The sequence below is a fragment of the Vicugna pacos genome, chromosome 11 (genome assembly GCF_048564905.1).
Source record: "Vicugna pacos chromosome 11, VicPac4, whole genome shotgun sequence".
NCBI lineage: Eukaryota > Metazoa > Chordata > Mammalia > Artiodactyla > Camelidae > Vicugna > Vicugna pacos.
This window is the reverse complement of record NC_132997.1, coordinates 57,921,644-57,937,542: the sequence shown is the minus strand read 5'-3', so window position 1 is coordinate 57,937,542 and position 15,899 is coordinate 57,921,644. Positions and strand designations below refer to the sequence as shown.

Sequence of the window (15,899 nt, the reverse complement as noted above, 5' to 3'; positions counted from 1 at the left end):
TGTAGTGAATCTGAGTGAAATAATCTGTTGAAATGGTACTTTGTAATATGCCTCATTGTTTGTGAAGTATTGCATTTTTTTTTCTTGAGCAGAGGTTAAAAACAGTTTCCACTTTGCCTTCCATTTAGTAGAAATTCATATTTAATCGTGATAAGGGAAAGGATTCCATTACAAAAGTTTTATTTTTCATTTTTGATAGAGTATTTATTATTTTGCTGTTGCTTAACAAACTTTCTTCTCATAGGCAGCTTGGAACTGGATGAGGAAAAGTGAAATTTTAGCTCCTACATTAAAACATTTTTAAAAACTAAATCCAGGGCTTCTTATTGTGTGAAGCTTATCTTACTTCTCCAAAGCAAACAAAAAAGGGTGTATTATGTACAGTACTGTGTGGGGGGTGGGGGGTGGGGAGGAGGAAGGAGTCATGTTTAACAGCAAAATTAGCCAAAATCACTTGTGAATTCCTTTTGTTTAATAGCTCAGAGACATCTTCCTGTTGTTGTTTGTCAAAAATACTTCTAAGATTTTGTAAGCTTAGGGGTTTTCACAGATAAGCTTTCTTCAGAAATGTGAAGTAAAAGAAATGAAAGAAGTTAGTTCCAGTTGAAATGTCAAATGCTTCAAATAATTTAACTTAAAACCCAGTGAGATGATCTTCTTAAGCCTTTTCCAAAGAATCTTTGGGTAAAAGAGGCCCTCCTTGGCTCCACATATGGATATCTATTAAATATCTTGCTGGATTAATTCTGAGTCAGAAAAGTTGGTCGTTTCCTGGAAGCAATTAGAGATGCTTAAAATTCAAATTTATGATCCATAGGAGAAACTTAAATTTCAACTACTTTTCTTAGATTCAAAGGCTTTCTCCTCACCCGCCCTCTTGCCTCTTACCCCATATGTATTAAAAGAAAAAAATCAGTTCATTTCTCAACTTACAAAGTTTTTAAGAAACATGAGAATGTGTAAGTTTCTTTCAGTGGGAAGCACATAACATTTATGAAGTATTTCTTTTGGGATTACATCACAGTTTTATTTAATTTTAGGACAAAAGTTAAATTCAATATTTGTGTATAAGCCAAGGGAAAATGTACCATAAACATAGGAATTTTGGGGTGAGTCAGAGTTCCAAGAATCCCAGATTTACTTAGACCATTTATATAGAGACAGGCTAACCATTAGTCATCTAGTTCTCACTTTTTTACTTTTGTAATTAATTGCACCTAAAATTTTGCTTTCACCCAAGTGGTCAGATAGTGAGAATGAGCTTGGCAGCCGGCATTCAAAATGGCTATGAGAATTGCTACCCAATTTTAGATACTTTCTAATCACATAACAAATATATGCTATAAGTTTTTCCTCAACTAGACAGTAAGCAGTGAAAAGCCATTGAAATGAAGTGAGTTATTAAAGGTTCTCTGTTACCGAAAAACACATTGTCTGCCTGCATTAGGTTTAACTACTCAAATAGTAATTTCAGATGAGCTTTGTTGAAAATTTATCATTTACTTCCAAACCACAAATAATGTTTTTTGTTTTTCTCCAACTGCCTCTTGTAGGATGAAGTCATTGCTGTTTCCGAAAAGGTGATTGTGAAGCTTGAAGACCTGGTCAAGTGGGTACATTCTGATTTCTCCAAGTGGAGATGTGGCCTCAAAGCTGGGTCAGTGAAAACGGAGTCCTTGGGAAGAAATGGACAGAAAGAAGCTCTGCTGAAGTACAGGCAGTCAACCCTAAACAGTGGACTCAATTTCAAAGACGTTCTCAAGGAAAAGGCTGACCTCGGTAATTATCATTTATACGTCTAAATCTAATGTGTGGGTGTATACAGTAACTTACTTTTTTTTTTTATTGAAGTATAGTCAGTTTACAATGTTGTGTTAATTTCTGGTGTACAGCAGAGTGATTCAGTTGCACATATACATATATATATATATATTTCATATTCTTTTTCATTATAGGTCATTATTACAAGGTATTACGTATAGTTCCCCGTGTTATACAGTAGGACCTTGTTGTTTGTTTTATCCCTCCCCACCCCCTCTCCCCCCTGGTAAGTTTGTTTTCTACATCTGTGAGTATAACCTATTTTTTTATTGTGGGTTTTTGTGGAAAACCTGTCATCTGTATATCACATTTCTTTGACCTCAAAGGGACCTGGGAATATGGATGGACAGATGACTGGGTGTGATGTTACTTGTTGGATCCTGGGACCTTCTATGTGTGGAGCCTGGGCTGGACTCTGGGTGGTAGTACACAAGCCTTTAGCAGCTCCCAGTTGGTGTCAAGGCATAAGACGTTAATCGAGGTACCTAAAATTGAATTAATGAAGAGTTTAAATATTTGTTCTAAGTAAATAATGTGACATTTATTAATACTATATCAGAATTTCATGCTGTATGTGGGAAGGAAAGCATAGTGAGTAAGGGAGATGAGTTAACTAGTGTGGAACAGAAAGGCAGTGTTACAGCAGAGGAACCACTGGTTAGCAATTTATCGCATGGGTTCTCTGGAGTTTTCAGCATTTAGTGGTTACTATCAACTATGTTTGTTTTTTTTTTTTTCTTTCCTTTCTTCCCCTGTTCCACTATAGGTTTAAAGGAGAACTTGGGATTTGGAGTGGTTATTCTGTTTAGTGTTTGAATCCTGACTTTGTTGCTTACTTAGCTGCATGGCCTTGGGCAAATAATTTAACCTCCAAACCTTAGTTTCCTCATATGAAAAATCTGGAAACTTGACAGGGTCACTGGGAGATGTTGGATACAAAGGGTCTAGCATGGTGATTGGTGTATATTAGTGTATGGAGAGGGCTCCATAATTAATTCTACTGCTTTTTCTTAACACTCTTCTCCAGTGACATTTTTGTGTCCTTTCCTGGTTTTTGTTTTTGTTTTTGTTTTTGTTTTTTTCCCCTCTTCTGTTTGTATCTCCTTGTGGTATTCACTGACTTACTTTCCTAGCATTGCTCAAGACCAAAGTCGTTGACTTCTGATTTAGACTAGTTATTTCCTCTTTAGGCAAAGAGGAACTTCACTTTTAACATATTAAGGCATCTTTTTCTTTCATTTTAGCACAGTGCTGATTTTCATAGCCTTATTTTATTCCTTAATGTGACAACTTCCTTTTTTTTAACCTAGATTTTAACTACTACAACGAACATAGACTATTTATTTTAATTGGCATAAAGAGACTGAATAATACCCGTAATTGACTTGTCTTTCATGTGATTCTGGTTTGTGATGAGCTGTGTTGTGTTTTGGGAATAGCATTAATATTTTCTTGCAGTGTGAGTTTAACGATCAACATTTCCTGGCATCTTTTGGTAGATGTCAGACGGCAATATTTGGGACATGGTGCCCTGATTGTCATGTGAATATTTAGAGAATTATTAATCTGGTGGTTTTCATTTTGAAACCAAAAGAATTTTAACAAATCTTCCTATACAGCCTGTTACACCCCCAGTTTTGTGAACACGCAATGACTAGCCTTCTAACGTGTAGTAATGCTGAATAATACATCTGTTGTGTTACTTGCCTAATACATGATCCAACTTGTATTGCTATTGTCTTATGTTTTCCTTAACATTAAAACCTTTCTTTTGTTTGTTTGATTTTTTCTTTTTTTTTTTTTTTAGTTATGAAATATACTGTTACTAATAAAAACCTAAACAGGAAACCCACCAGGGACAAAAGGATGTGTAGATGGTTAAGCTTGATGTCACGCATATAAACAGGAGTATTTATAGCAGCGTTGTTTTGTGTTTAAAACCGATAGTTTATTAATGAATGAAAAGAAACCCAATCTCTTAATTTCATCAAAAGATTTAGAGGTTTTGATCTTCCTGAATTCTAAAAATGCCCATAACTAACTTTTTAATAATTGATTCCAGAAGAAATTGGTTTATAGTGAATATTCAAAGCACTTAGTGGTTTTTAAATCTAGTTTTTCATTAGACTCACTTAAGGAAATTTTTAAAATAATGCTGATTGCTGAGTCCAGCTACCCTAGATTCTTCATTTAGTAGGATTGAAACAAGGCCAAGGAATGTATACTGATAAAAGTCTCTCTAGGTAATTCTGATTTTGTTGTTGTTGTTGTTGTGGGGGCTCTCATTTGGGAGACAGCTCTACAATTAGTGCAGAGGAAGGGAAAATAAGCAACAGGAGATTTGATTTGGAAGCTCTCCTCTGGTGAACAAGAAACACCATGCGTTTTTTCCTTTTTTTTTTTTAATGTAAAATACCCCTTTAAGGATAAAATTTGGGGCCTTGAAATTCTACTCAGTTGGTATGAACTGTGGGGAATTTGAGACAAATAGCTTTTGTAATTGGAATGCACACTGTGTTGTAATAATGTGGAAAGAAAAACAAAAACTTGCCTTAATGTAATGAGTTTCCATTATCTGTTTGATCTAAGGTTTACAAGTCTACATTGTGAGGATCTATATTGGGGAGATGGGGGTGTCATTTGCTGTATGCATTCCTGTCCCAGCAACTTTCTCTTCAACCTCTTCCTTTTGCTGTCTGTAACATCAAAATATTTGTTGTCTTTACTTTTCTTTCTACACAGTGGTTTTCTTATCTCCCTTTCTCTTGGCCACACTGAAACCGCTTCCAGTACCACATTGTTAATGGACGTTCACACACTTAATAGGTTTTTCCTTCTGTAGAACCCTTCCAACTCCTTATTGTTCTTAGCAAAGAAAGATGAACTCCGAGATTACTTAAGACCACCCCCCCTTTTTTTCTAGTGGAAGTAAGCAAAGAATGGAAAGATCTCACCTTTCTGTGGATAAAATAAAACTCCAGTATGTTATTTTTTTTAGCTGAATTATTTCATCATGTTAAGACATCAATACTAACAAAATAATTAGGCTGACTCTTAAAAAGAAGGGATTTTACCATATAAAAGCTAATTAAAGAACTCTTCTTGCTCAGTGTTTAGGTAGAGTAAGTTCCCTTTAATCCCAGTTTGTGTCACTTCCTGTCTCTCTCTGAATAGTAAAAAAACAAGTATGTTCTCACAAATGTGTGTCTGCCAGCAAATTAATACTCCACAGAGAGAGAGTCTGCCCCACACAGCAGCTTCCAATAACTGCTCTGATTCAGATCACAACTCTTTCATTTTTTATCCCCTTCCCCTTCAAGGACAATATTTGCGGATGTCATGTTTGCTTTTTAAAAATCTATAGCATTTTTCTTTAAGATCCTAAATGGTGACTAAAATCTGCAGATCTAGAGAGTGGAGAAATTAATAATCTTAAACAACACTTCTGAGACGTGTTCCGAGGGTATTCTTCCCCTCCCTTTCTCTTTGTCTTTTTCAAAGAAAGAAAGTTCAATATGAAACCAGTTCAAATTGTGACTTTACTCAGTGAGGTTTTTTTTTTTTTTCAGACAGTTTCATATTGAAGTTTATAGAAAAAAGGAAAGAAAAAATAACTGTGTTAAAATAGAAGGGTTAAGGAATGTATTATTCATAACCATAACGAACACAGGAACCTGTTTTTCCAGAAGAATCGGGTTGATTAAATCATTCACTACACAAGCCTCTAGTTATTTATTTTTGTCTTTAGAATTACAGTACTTAGCTTTTGTAATAAAGTGGACTTGATACCCATATTTGGTATGGCAGTTGGAACTAGTCAAATGAAGAATTACTTCATTTTACAAAATTTTTAGCAACTAAGGAATATAAACACTATCAGTTAAACATAGCAAACTTGCATCTTTTATTCCTTGGGCTATAGTTTGAAAAAAAATCAAATTATTTTATATAACACTGCTTCTTACAGAGTTCCTTTAAGTGAAGTATGAAAGCTGCAGTGTAAGCTTTATTGGCCTATAAATATGTCATTATAGTTGGACTACATTTATATGCTTGGGATTGTTGTTGAAGCCAAGAAAATATGTCTCTACAGGTTGACTTTTTATTGAAACCCTTTGAGGCATACAACAGCATGTATTTTAGACCAAGGTTATTAAAACAGCATTTTCATTTTTTTACAGCAGACTCATTGTCAATTATGCTGCCACAAACTATCTGTGGATGGGCAGTTAGGAATGGTTTCATCTCCAAATGTGTCTCTAGAAAAAGAAAGAAGAGAAAGAGGAGTCTGAGCTGAAATTGAGAAAGGAGACAAAAAGATGTGGGTGTGGGTATGGCTGAATTTAATGATGGGGTTTCCCTGAATTCAATTTCTGTTTCAAAAGTCCCATCAAATTGAGAGAGAATGGCTTCCCCTGGCCCTTCTGTGGCTGAGCCTTGGACTGTACTGTGAGGACCAGGCAGCATGGTGGTGGCAAAAGAGCAGTGGATGGGAGGTCAGGAGAGTCTTGGCTCTCCCTGCCCCATAGATCTCTCACCACTGGAAAGGTCCCTGTATGTTTACACCTTCAGGTACCTTTTATGTGCAATGGGTAACGGTGTATGCCTTGCTTTACTGCACTGGATTTTTTAGAAGACTAGACTGAGAAAAAAAATTATCAGTGGAAGCATTTGTGATAGTGAAGTCTAAGATGGTATTATCATCATCATTTTATTTAGAAGGAGGTTCTGTATCACTGGGAGCTAGGCGTTATAGCATTAGCTAATTTGTCTCTTACAAATTTCCCTAATCACATGTTCTAGTGATTTGGGGTAGGGTTTGTTTTCATTACTATCTGCCCCAATAGAAGACTATTATTAAAATCCTTCAGGTTCTTGCTTTTATATATATACAAACACATACACACACACATACACAGAAAGAATATAAAATTTGTATGCTTCTTTATATATACATAGATATGTATTTATATTTTATATTACGTAACATTTCTCATCTTGAAAATTACGTCAAAGTAAGCTGGGCCACAAGTGGCCAGTAGTGTAAATAACTTCTCTAGTAATTTTAGTTAGAAGTTGACTCTAGTCTTTGGAAATTCTGGAGGCCTTGTATTTCAAATGGTTCAGATTACTTTTGAGTTTGATCTGTCAAGCTGCTTCCTGGGATGTGGATATGGGGAGGAGTCTCACTTTGCGTTGAATCAGAAACAGTGTAAATGTGTCTAATCAGAAGCATGCTAAGGTGCTGACAGTTTGTCATAATAAGTATTTTTCACCTGAGACATGTAATGAACTTACTAGGATTGAAGACATGCTTCTTAATAGGACAGTCCTTTTCTTCTATCCTTCCTTCCTTCCTAGATATAAACTTTATATGTATATTAAACAGTCTTGTGAGGATATTTGTCGTTTATATTTTAACTTCCACTGCTGTGCTGGCTATACTACTTTTTTCCTTAAGATAGAAGCTAGGGCGATTTCTTGGATAGTATGTTGTTGAATTATTTCATTAATGGATATCATGAGGAATCCCTGCAGAAGGGCCTCTTCACTGAAACAGATTTGGTCTTTACACCATCCTTGAGTTCAAAATCAAAATCAGTTACATTTGAAGCTTATCAAAAATTTGTAAAGACAATTTCCAAAGAATTTTCTCACAAGGGTCTCTGACGATATTGTTGTGTGAACAATGCATTCTTTAAAGAATCTAATCACAGCACAGTGATCTTTGGAGAAGCAGGCTGTCCAAATGCCAACATGGCTCTTTCTTCAAGAGGTTGCTTCATTTCGTTGAAAAGCGACAGCCCAAAGAATCTTTAACAGGAGCAAGTTCACACTTCCAAGAATATGTATCCAAGACATTCAAAACTTTGAAACAACTTGGTGACAGACCATTTTCTAAGGACTTGGGAACACATAAGGGAAGTTATTCCATTTCATTTCAAAGTTAATATTCAGCTTGGCCATGTGATCAAAGAGTTGAACATTGTCTTGAAATAATGGTAGAATGAACACGTAAAAAGTGACTTGAATAAATAACAGTCATGTATGTTGCCTGCACTTAACCATCTCAGCTATACCTGCTGGAAGGGAAGTCTACAAACTCTACCCTTGTGTGAGCCAGTCAACTGTGGGTCATCGACATTGCTATCTAGATAGCCATACTGCCTTCACTCAGAAAGACTCCTTCTGATTTAAGATCTTTCCATTTGGGGTTTTTGTTGACTTGTAAATCTTCAGATCTTCAAGTGTTTCATAGAATGATGCTTTTTAGAATGCGAGATTCATGTCTTTTGATAATGGACTGAAGGTAGTCAACTGAAGAGAAGTTTGTAGAATTACCTTTAGAGTTTGGAGATGTTGGGGCAGAAGTAGAAAAAAAGTGAAATTGTAACTTCAGTGCTATTTTTAGTATTCAGGTTACCAGTATTCACCTCTTGGATACAATGTATGAACAAGGTAAAAAAAAAAAAACAACCAAACAAACAAAAAACCCTCATGCTTTTTGAGCATTTTTCGTAGAACTGCCAGGCTGGACATGGGTGTAGTTGATATTTTCTATCCCGTTTCCTTGAAATAGTCCTCAATCCTCTCTTTATTTGGCTAAACACTCCCAGTTTTTTTTTTCATTTTTTTCACCAGGATATGATTTCAAAATCCCTTCCCATCATGGTCAGTCACCCTAGGACACACTTTGGTTATTCTTCTACATCACCTTACCCATTTACGTTGTACAGGCTCATCCTTGCTAAGAACCCTAGAGCCAGACCATGGTAGACATATCAGGCTTGGCACCCTCCATGGGGGATGTGACACTGACAGAACTATTAGAATCTCCTCCCCAGAGCTGTATGGCCTTGACTTTACTACTCCTTGGTTCAGAAAGGAGAGAAAAGATATTATTCAGCCATTACAGCTCCTGAAATTTAGTTACCTGTTTGGTTTTTTTTTTAACAGTAGTATTAAATGTAGACTATTATCAAATGAACATCGTTGTCAACTAATGTGGCAGGAGGTATTATGGCTCCAGATCATGGCTGTGCCTTTCAAGCTTCTGTAGTTCCTGTAATTGTATATTGTAGTATTTAGGGTAGGACTTGCCCAAATGGTTTTTTTTCCTCAAAAAGATCCATAGTTGTATACCAGCTTGGTGTCCAGCTTTTTAAAAACTGTTCAGATCAAAAAAGATAAAGTCTAACAAATCTTCTTTAAATTACCATATGTGTTAGTTTAGTTAATTATCATCTTCCTGGCTTCTAGCTGTTCTTGATTTTTTTAAATTTTCTGTTTCCTGGGATTTTCTCTTAGATATGACCATAGAGTACCTGATCAGTGATTTAAAAAAAAAAAACATGATGGAGAAGACAACCAACCCATACTTTTGTTTCAGCTTCATTAATGAGATATGTTAATTTCACAGTGAAACATCTGTGGTAGTCACCATCTGATGGGAAGATTACCAAAGATGAAAGCAATTCAGCTATGGTCTGAGTCCTTTATTGTATACATGTCAGCTTTAGTTTCTGGTTACATACCTGTGGTCTATTGGAAAAGTCTTTTAGGTGGCCTTGGCTTCTTGCAAGTATATGAATTTCTGGTATCATGGATAGATTGGCACACTTGGAGCAATACTTCTATTTGAATGTGGTGATAGGAGTCTACTGTGAAGAACAAACTCGATTGGTCCACATAGTCTGTCAGATATCCTTGAAAAGCAACACTGAATCTGTGCCTCAGATGTGCTTTAAAAACGAAGTTTGATTCAACAGTTACCCATCCAGCTGGAAGTGCATAATGCTTTTATTTCCTCTTTTACTGTGACCCTAAAATATTTGTTTGCTTTCCACCTCTCATTTCTTTAGCCACTGCACGATTCCTGACTGTAGGCCATTATTACAGCTGTTATCACCATAGCATCACCTGGGAACACAAAAGCACATACATCCAACATGGGAATTGATGTGGCTTTTCCGGGGGGGTTGTAAGAAGGTATTTGATGTGGGCATTTAGGCTTAATTCTCCTTAGTATTGATGCTGATTCTTCCAAACAGCCCATTTATCTTTTAGAGTGCTTTAAATGTGAGGTTTTACTGCAAAACATTAATTTTCCTAAATGTCAAAGATCCACTCCTCTTCTCCCCTCTAACATTATGTGTGTAAGTTTGTACAGGTCACTGCTGAGTAAAGCTGAGGTTTGGACTTTACCCTGGTTTTAATAAATGTATATTTTTAGGACAGATTGGAATAATAGTGGATTTTCAGAGGCTTTACAAAGTGCTTCATGCACAGTATGGGCTGAGCAAATAGTGCTGCTGATTTGGGGTTTTCCTGGTTGCCTCGCGCTGTGTGTTCTCAGCTAATGAAGTGGCCTTGGTTCGTTCTTCCCTAAAATCCCAGAGGCGTGCCTGGCCTCGGATTCTTTTCCTTTGGACATCTCCACTTGCTTTTTAATTTTTTAATCATTTCTAACATCTTTTATTCTTCTGGCCATTTAAAAATACTGGCTTTCAGCTTGTACCCATTTCTTCGGTAACCTGATGCTGACTGGATAAAACACAAATGTTGTAGGCAAAGCATCCAAGGAACTATTTAGTCCCAGACTCCAGTTTTTTTTTTTTTTGAACTTGGATTGTTGTTTTTCTTATTCGCAGTGTTATCCATGTTCATAGGAGAAAATGTAGGCGATATAAACAAAACACAGAAAAATGTAAGTTGCTTATTTTTTTTGCCAACCAGAAGTAACTGCTGTTAGCATTTTTTATATCAGTATTGCAGTATATATGAATGTGTATATAGGTATGAATTCATATGCATACTCTTTTTCCCCATAAAAAAATCTGTTTGCCCCCCACTACCATTTAAATTTGTACAAGTGTTATTACAAGTTACCTCCATATTGTAAAATACTCTACACTGTTTCTTCCTGCCTGCATGATGTTTCATTATAAAGGTGTTTCTATTTGGACATTTCAGTCGCTTCTGTTTTCCTCTATGAACTCTGAAATTCTTGTAACTGCACATATCCATGACTATTTCCTCATACACATGTAGGGGTGGAATTGCCACCTCAAAGTGTGCACAGAATGTTAAGACAGCCTATCTCTCTACCTTATCTCCTATCTCTTATGTAAACTTTTTGCTTTAGTCTAACTAGTCTGCTTGGTCTTCTTTCTCTTTAACCACATGCACCCACTCCCCTGCCCCCAACCCTCCAGTAAGTTTACAATGGCTCATGCCTTGATTCATGCTTGCAAAGCCCTCTTCCAGGACTCTTACCTGTAGGAATTCTCTCTTTAAGATTCTGTTGAAGCCCATGAAGCCCTTGTTAGGCATCCAGCTCAAAGGATTGTCCCCACTTAGGGGCCTCTTACCATACTTAGTGTCTCTACCACCTTACTGAGTACCTTACTCTGTAACTAGCAATATAACGCAGTATCTTTTGTGTGTGTGTATGTTTACCTTATCTGCCTAGTAACAATCTTAACTCTCTCCTCTAGGCATTCTAACTTCAAAGCTATATTTAGTAGGTTAAGTAAACATGCGACTTTTATGATCAGCTTCCTCTGAAATCTCCAGAATTCTCTGCTCTGTGTAGTTGGGACACCTATGTGGATTCAGTGGTTGGCATGAGTCCTTTTCTAGCACTTCCTAGGACACCCTCTAGTGGAGCGGCGGTCTCATTGGTACCTGCAATGAGAAGCCACATACATTTGGTCCTCCATATGCTAGATTTCCACACCCATGGATTCAGCCAACCTTGGATTGAAAATATTCAGAAAAGAAAAGGAAAAAAAATTCCAGAAAGTTCCAAAAAGCAAAACTTGAATTTGCCACATGACGGCAACTATTTATATAGCATTTACATTGTATTAGCTTTTATAAGTAATCTAGAGATGATTTAACCTACAGTTGATCCTTGAACCACGCAGGTGTTAGGACGCCAACCCTCAGTGCAGTCAAAAATCTGGGTAGAACCTGTAGTCGGCCCTCCATATCTGTAGCTCCTCCTTTTTCCCAGTTCTGTGTATCCAAGGATCCAACCAACGTTGGATCATGTAATACTGTAGTATTTACTATTGGAAAAATTCCTGTGTAAGGGGATTCACATGGCTCCAACCCATGTTGCACCAGGGTTAACTATATACAGGAGGATGTGTGTAGGTTATGTGCAAATACTACACCATTTTATAGAAGGAACTGCCACATCCTCGGATTTTGGGATCCTGGAGTGGGGTAGGGGGGTGGTCCTGGAACCAATCCCCCACAGATACTGAAGGACAACTATACTTGTGTTATTTAGTTTCTAACAATTTTTGCCTTACTGTGTAGTCAACTCATTCTGTGAAACTTAGAGAGCTTTTGAATGTGCTCAAAGCTAGTCTGCTAGTCTTGTAGGAGTTTGTTGTGTGTGGACATTTTACGTATTAATCCTGGTTCTTATTAATTCCTTTCTTCCTCATGGGAATCTTTCATGTTTCAGGATTACAGCAGTTACAAAAATGTGCAGGGATATAAACAAATCTAGACTGGACTTGCTCTGCCTTATCTTTTTTATTATCGGTTTGTTTATAATCTGGCTTTTTTTTTTTAGGTAACAGGTTATTAAGGAGATGGTTTTAGCATGGCACCCAATACTTCTTATTCTAGGCAGTTGCACAGTTTTAATCCTCAACACCCTTAAATTGGTTACTTGCTCATCACGGTGGAGGCTACCCCCACCTTCAAACCATCCATTCTACTTCTTGGGGTCACAAAGGAAGTATTCTATTAGGCACTACAAAAACAATGCTTCGTGCTTGGCCTGTTCGCTCAGTAAGAAATAAAACATTGTTTTCATAGCAGTCCTGATAATAAGGCAGATTTCAAAGCACGATGAAACATATACTTTTCTAGCAGAGAAAAACCTATAGTTACCTGGCTAATTACCTATCACGTGATGGCTGTGTGTAAATACAGGCTTTTCACATGTGCAGCCTCTGTTAGTCTTTTTCTCTTTTAAACTGAGAATGCTCATTTAGTTCCCATTGTTTTGTATTAATGTTTTCAACCAAAGATTTAGAAGAATGAACAAACACAAGAGCTATCATTTTCGGATGGCTTCTTTTTGACCAATGTGCTAAACTTTTGAGCAAGGACTTTCAAATAAGACAGACCTGAATTCAAATCCTTGCTCTGTAAGCTGTATGACTTTAAAAATTTTAATTCTGCTGTGACTGTTTATCTGTAAAATAGAGTTAACAGTACCTGTTTCATGGGACTGGGGAAGATTAGATTAGATCACGTATCAGGGAGCATTTAGTCAAGAACATTAGTTTCCTTTCCTCTTTCCTTTAGAAAAGTAAACTTTATAAAATGCTGTTTTCTTCCCTAAGAATATAAAGTGGGCAATTGCAACCTAAATATGGTAACATGAAGTAACAGGCATCAACTTCTACTCATATTTCATTTATCAACAGAGTGATTATTTCTGTGGTCACCTCTTACTTAAGGAGGTAAGGATATACAATTGTACAGCATTCTTGGAAAGAGAGGAAAATTGGATGTTGGGTGAGCATTTGTAATATCTCACCCATGCCCTTTGGATAATCATAAATCTCATACAATAATAAAATCTCAGGGTTGATAACATAGTTACAAAATTCTAGTTATGACCTCTTTATTGCACTTACTACTTCTTTAATGTCCTCTGCAGAAATCTTGATTAGTTGAGTTTTTAACCTTTTAATATTTTCAGCGATTGAGGGAACTTACTGCTTTACAGTTCCAGTCCATCTTTGATCCATCTGTGTTAGGAATTCTTACTTTTGATTAATTAAATTAGAAATGTATGGTTTATGTATAAACAATTGTATTAATGATGCACTGTTGTTACTAGTTCTATTCTTGGAACAGCAGAGAACAAGTCAAATTGTTGTTCTTGATAGCATTTCAAATTTTTGAAAATAACTTCCTCCACCCTCAATTTTCCATTCTTCAAACCCAACACCAACAACCTCCATCCACGTTCCTTATATAGCAAGACTTCCCAGTTCCTCCACCTTTCTGGTAGCCCTCATCGAAAGAAATCTAAGTTGTCTCTGTTACTCTCAGAGAATAACTACCTATGTCTACTGTTCAGAGAAAAGGCAATACTTCAGTAGGTTTTTTTCCCCCCTTAATTTTACATTTTATACAGTACATGTAAAAAAAATTAAACTATTCAGAAGTGAAAGTCCTTCTTTACCTCCTTTCTAATTCCGCTCCTTCTCCCAGAATTAACACATTACTAACAACTGGCAGTTATTCCTCCAGTTATCTGTGTGTGTATGTGTAAATCGTTTTGCTTTAAAAATAAGGTTTTACACTGTATACCTTAGTTTGCAAGTTGTTTTATCAACTGCTGTTAAGTAGCCTAGCACTGTGCTGTCCAGCATGGTAGCCACTAACCACATTAGCTCTTCAGCACTTGAAATGTGCCTGCTACAACAGAGACTGAGTTTTAAATTTTATTTAATTTTAAGTAATTTCAGTTTAATATGAAAAGCTAAAGCAGTGTAAAGTATTTTTTTGTTAAACATAACTGTGTTTTGGTAGGACTACATCACTTTAAGTGTTGAATATTCAGCATGCAACATGTGCTGTAAGTGTGTACCCGCTGGGCTTCAAAACCTTAAAGATTATGCCATTAATAATTTCATATTGGTCACATGCTGAAACAATATTTTTGATATGTTGGGTTAAATTAAAATATGTTATTGTAGTTAATTTTACCTTTTCCTCTATGTTTTTAACATGGCTACTAGAAAATTTTAAATAATATATATATATAGTGCATATTAAATTTATATTGGACAGTGCTGATCTAGAAAGATTTGGACAGCTGTGATGTTTAGCCAAACCTTTTACTTTAAAGTAGAATCACTATTGTATGCACTGAGTTGTTAAGAAGGCCAGGGCAGTATACTTGTTACAGAATGAAGGTGAAGCTGAAAGAGACCCAGTCTCTGCCTTAGTAGGAACTCGTGGTGTAGCAGGGTGGACAGGCTCAACCAGGTTATAAGCAGTTTAGCCAGTGCATGGATGAAGGTGTGAGCGAAGTGCACTGAGAGCATGGACGAGGTTTCCTGAGTGCTTCTTACATATGAGCAACATACGAGTTTCTTTGGGAGTGGCCTCATGTATGGATTGTTGAATAAATGAAGAGACTCCCATCCCATGGGCTCTCTCTGTTCTGCAAGGATGTTACTAGAAATGAGGACTATCGTGGCCATTTTTGACTTAGATCTTTTTGAAGGGCCTACTTACCCACTAGGAACTTGGATTTAGTGCAGAGTTGGCTTTCCAGGCATACTTCCTGTGCTTAATGTTAGATGCTGACCTTTCATTGTTTCTGATAAATACGTAGTGGTTCATATCAAGCTTGTCTAGCTAGCAGAAGAAATACATGTTTTATATATTCCTCATTAAATTCCTAATATTTTGCCAAAGCTTTAGCACTTCCACCCAGGAAGTGTTCTGAGGTGTTGAAGGAAAGATAATTAAGCTTAAGGCTCTTTCTTGATTTGTTTAGATTTATAGTTTCATTTGCTTCATAACTATGAAGACTTGTGCCTACCAGTGCATGCCCTGGCGACAAAGGGATCTTGGTTGAAACTCAAAATGTTGTCTTGATCCTCTCATTAGGTGTCCTTGATTCATCAAAGCAATATTTTCATGTATTACCTACAAGCTAAGAAGAAAAGTTAGCAATTTAAGATTGCAAATGATAGAACTTTTCCATGAAAAATGTCAACTTTCTGCTTGGTTACGTTATTCATGGTTGCAAATGGGGCCAGTGTGGTTAATCAAATCAATTCAAATAAAACAATTTCTCCCAAAGGCAGTGTTATTATGGATCTCACAGAATCAGAGAATTTACCCTGGGCAGAGCTTTCTGGCTGAATAAAACTTCTCCGGCAGAATCTACTCTGGGAGTGAAGACAGAGAAGGGGTAGAACTTGTACTGTAGATAGCAGGTTCAGGGGTGGACAGGAGGTTTGCTGATAATCATCAGCTTCCCTCCGCCCACCCCCATCCTAAAACTATAGCATTAGGCTGTA

At 36.6% G+C, this 15,899-nt stretch overlaps 1 protein-coding gene across 1 annotated transcript in view; it reads left to right on the top strand.

Annotated features, from left to right (window-relative positions):
- The window catches only part of ARID5B (AT-rich interaction domain 5B), a 206,240-nt gene that overhangs the window by 59,288 nt on the left and 131,053 nt on the right, over positions 1-15,899 (top strand). Inside the window, exon 4 of the mRNA XM_006209104.4 lies at positions 1,554-1,779. Coding sequence (XP_006209166.1) covers positions 1,554-1,779 — 226 coding nt within the window. The remainder of the gene's footprint in view (positions 1-1,553; positions 1,780-15,899) is intronic.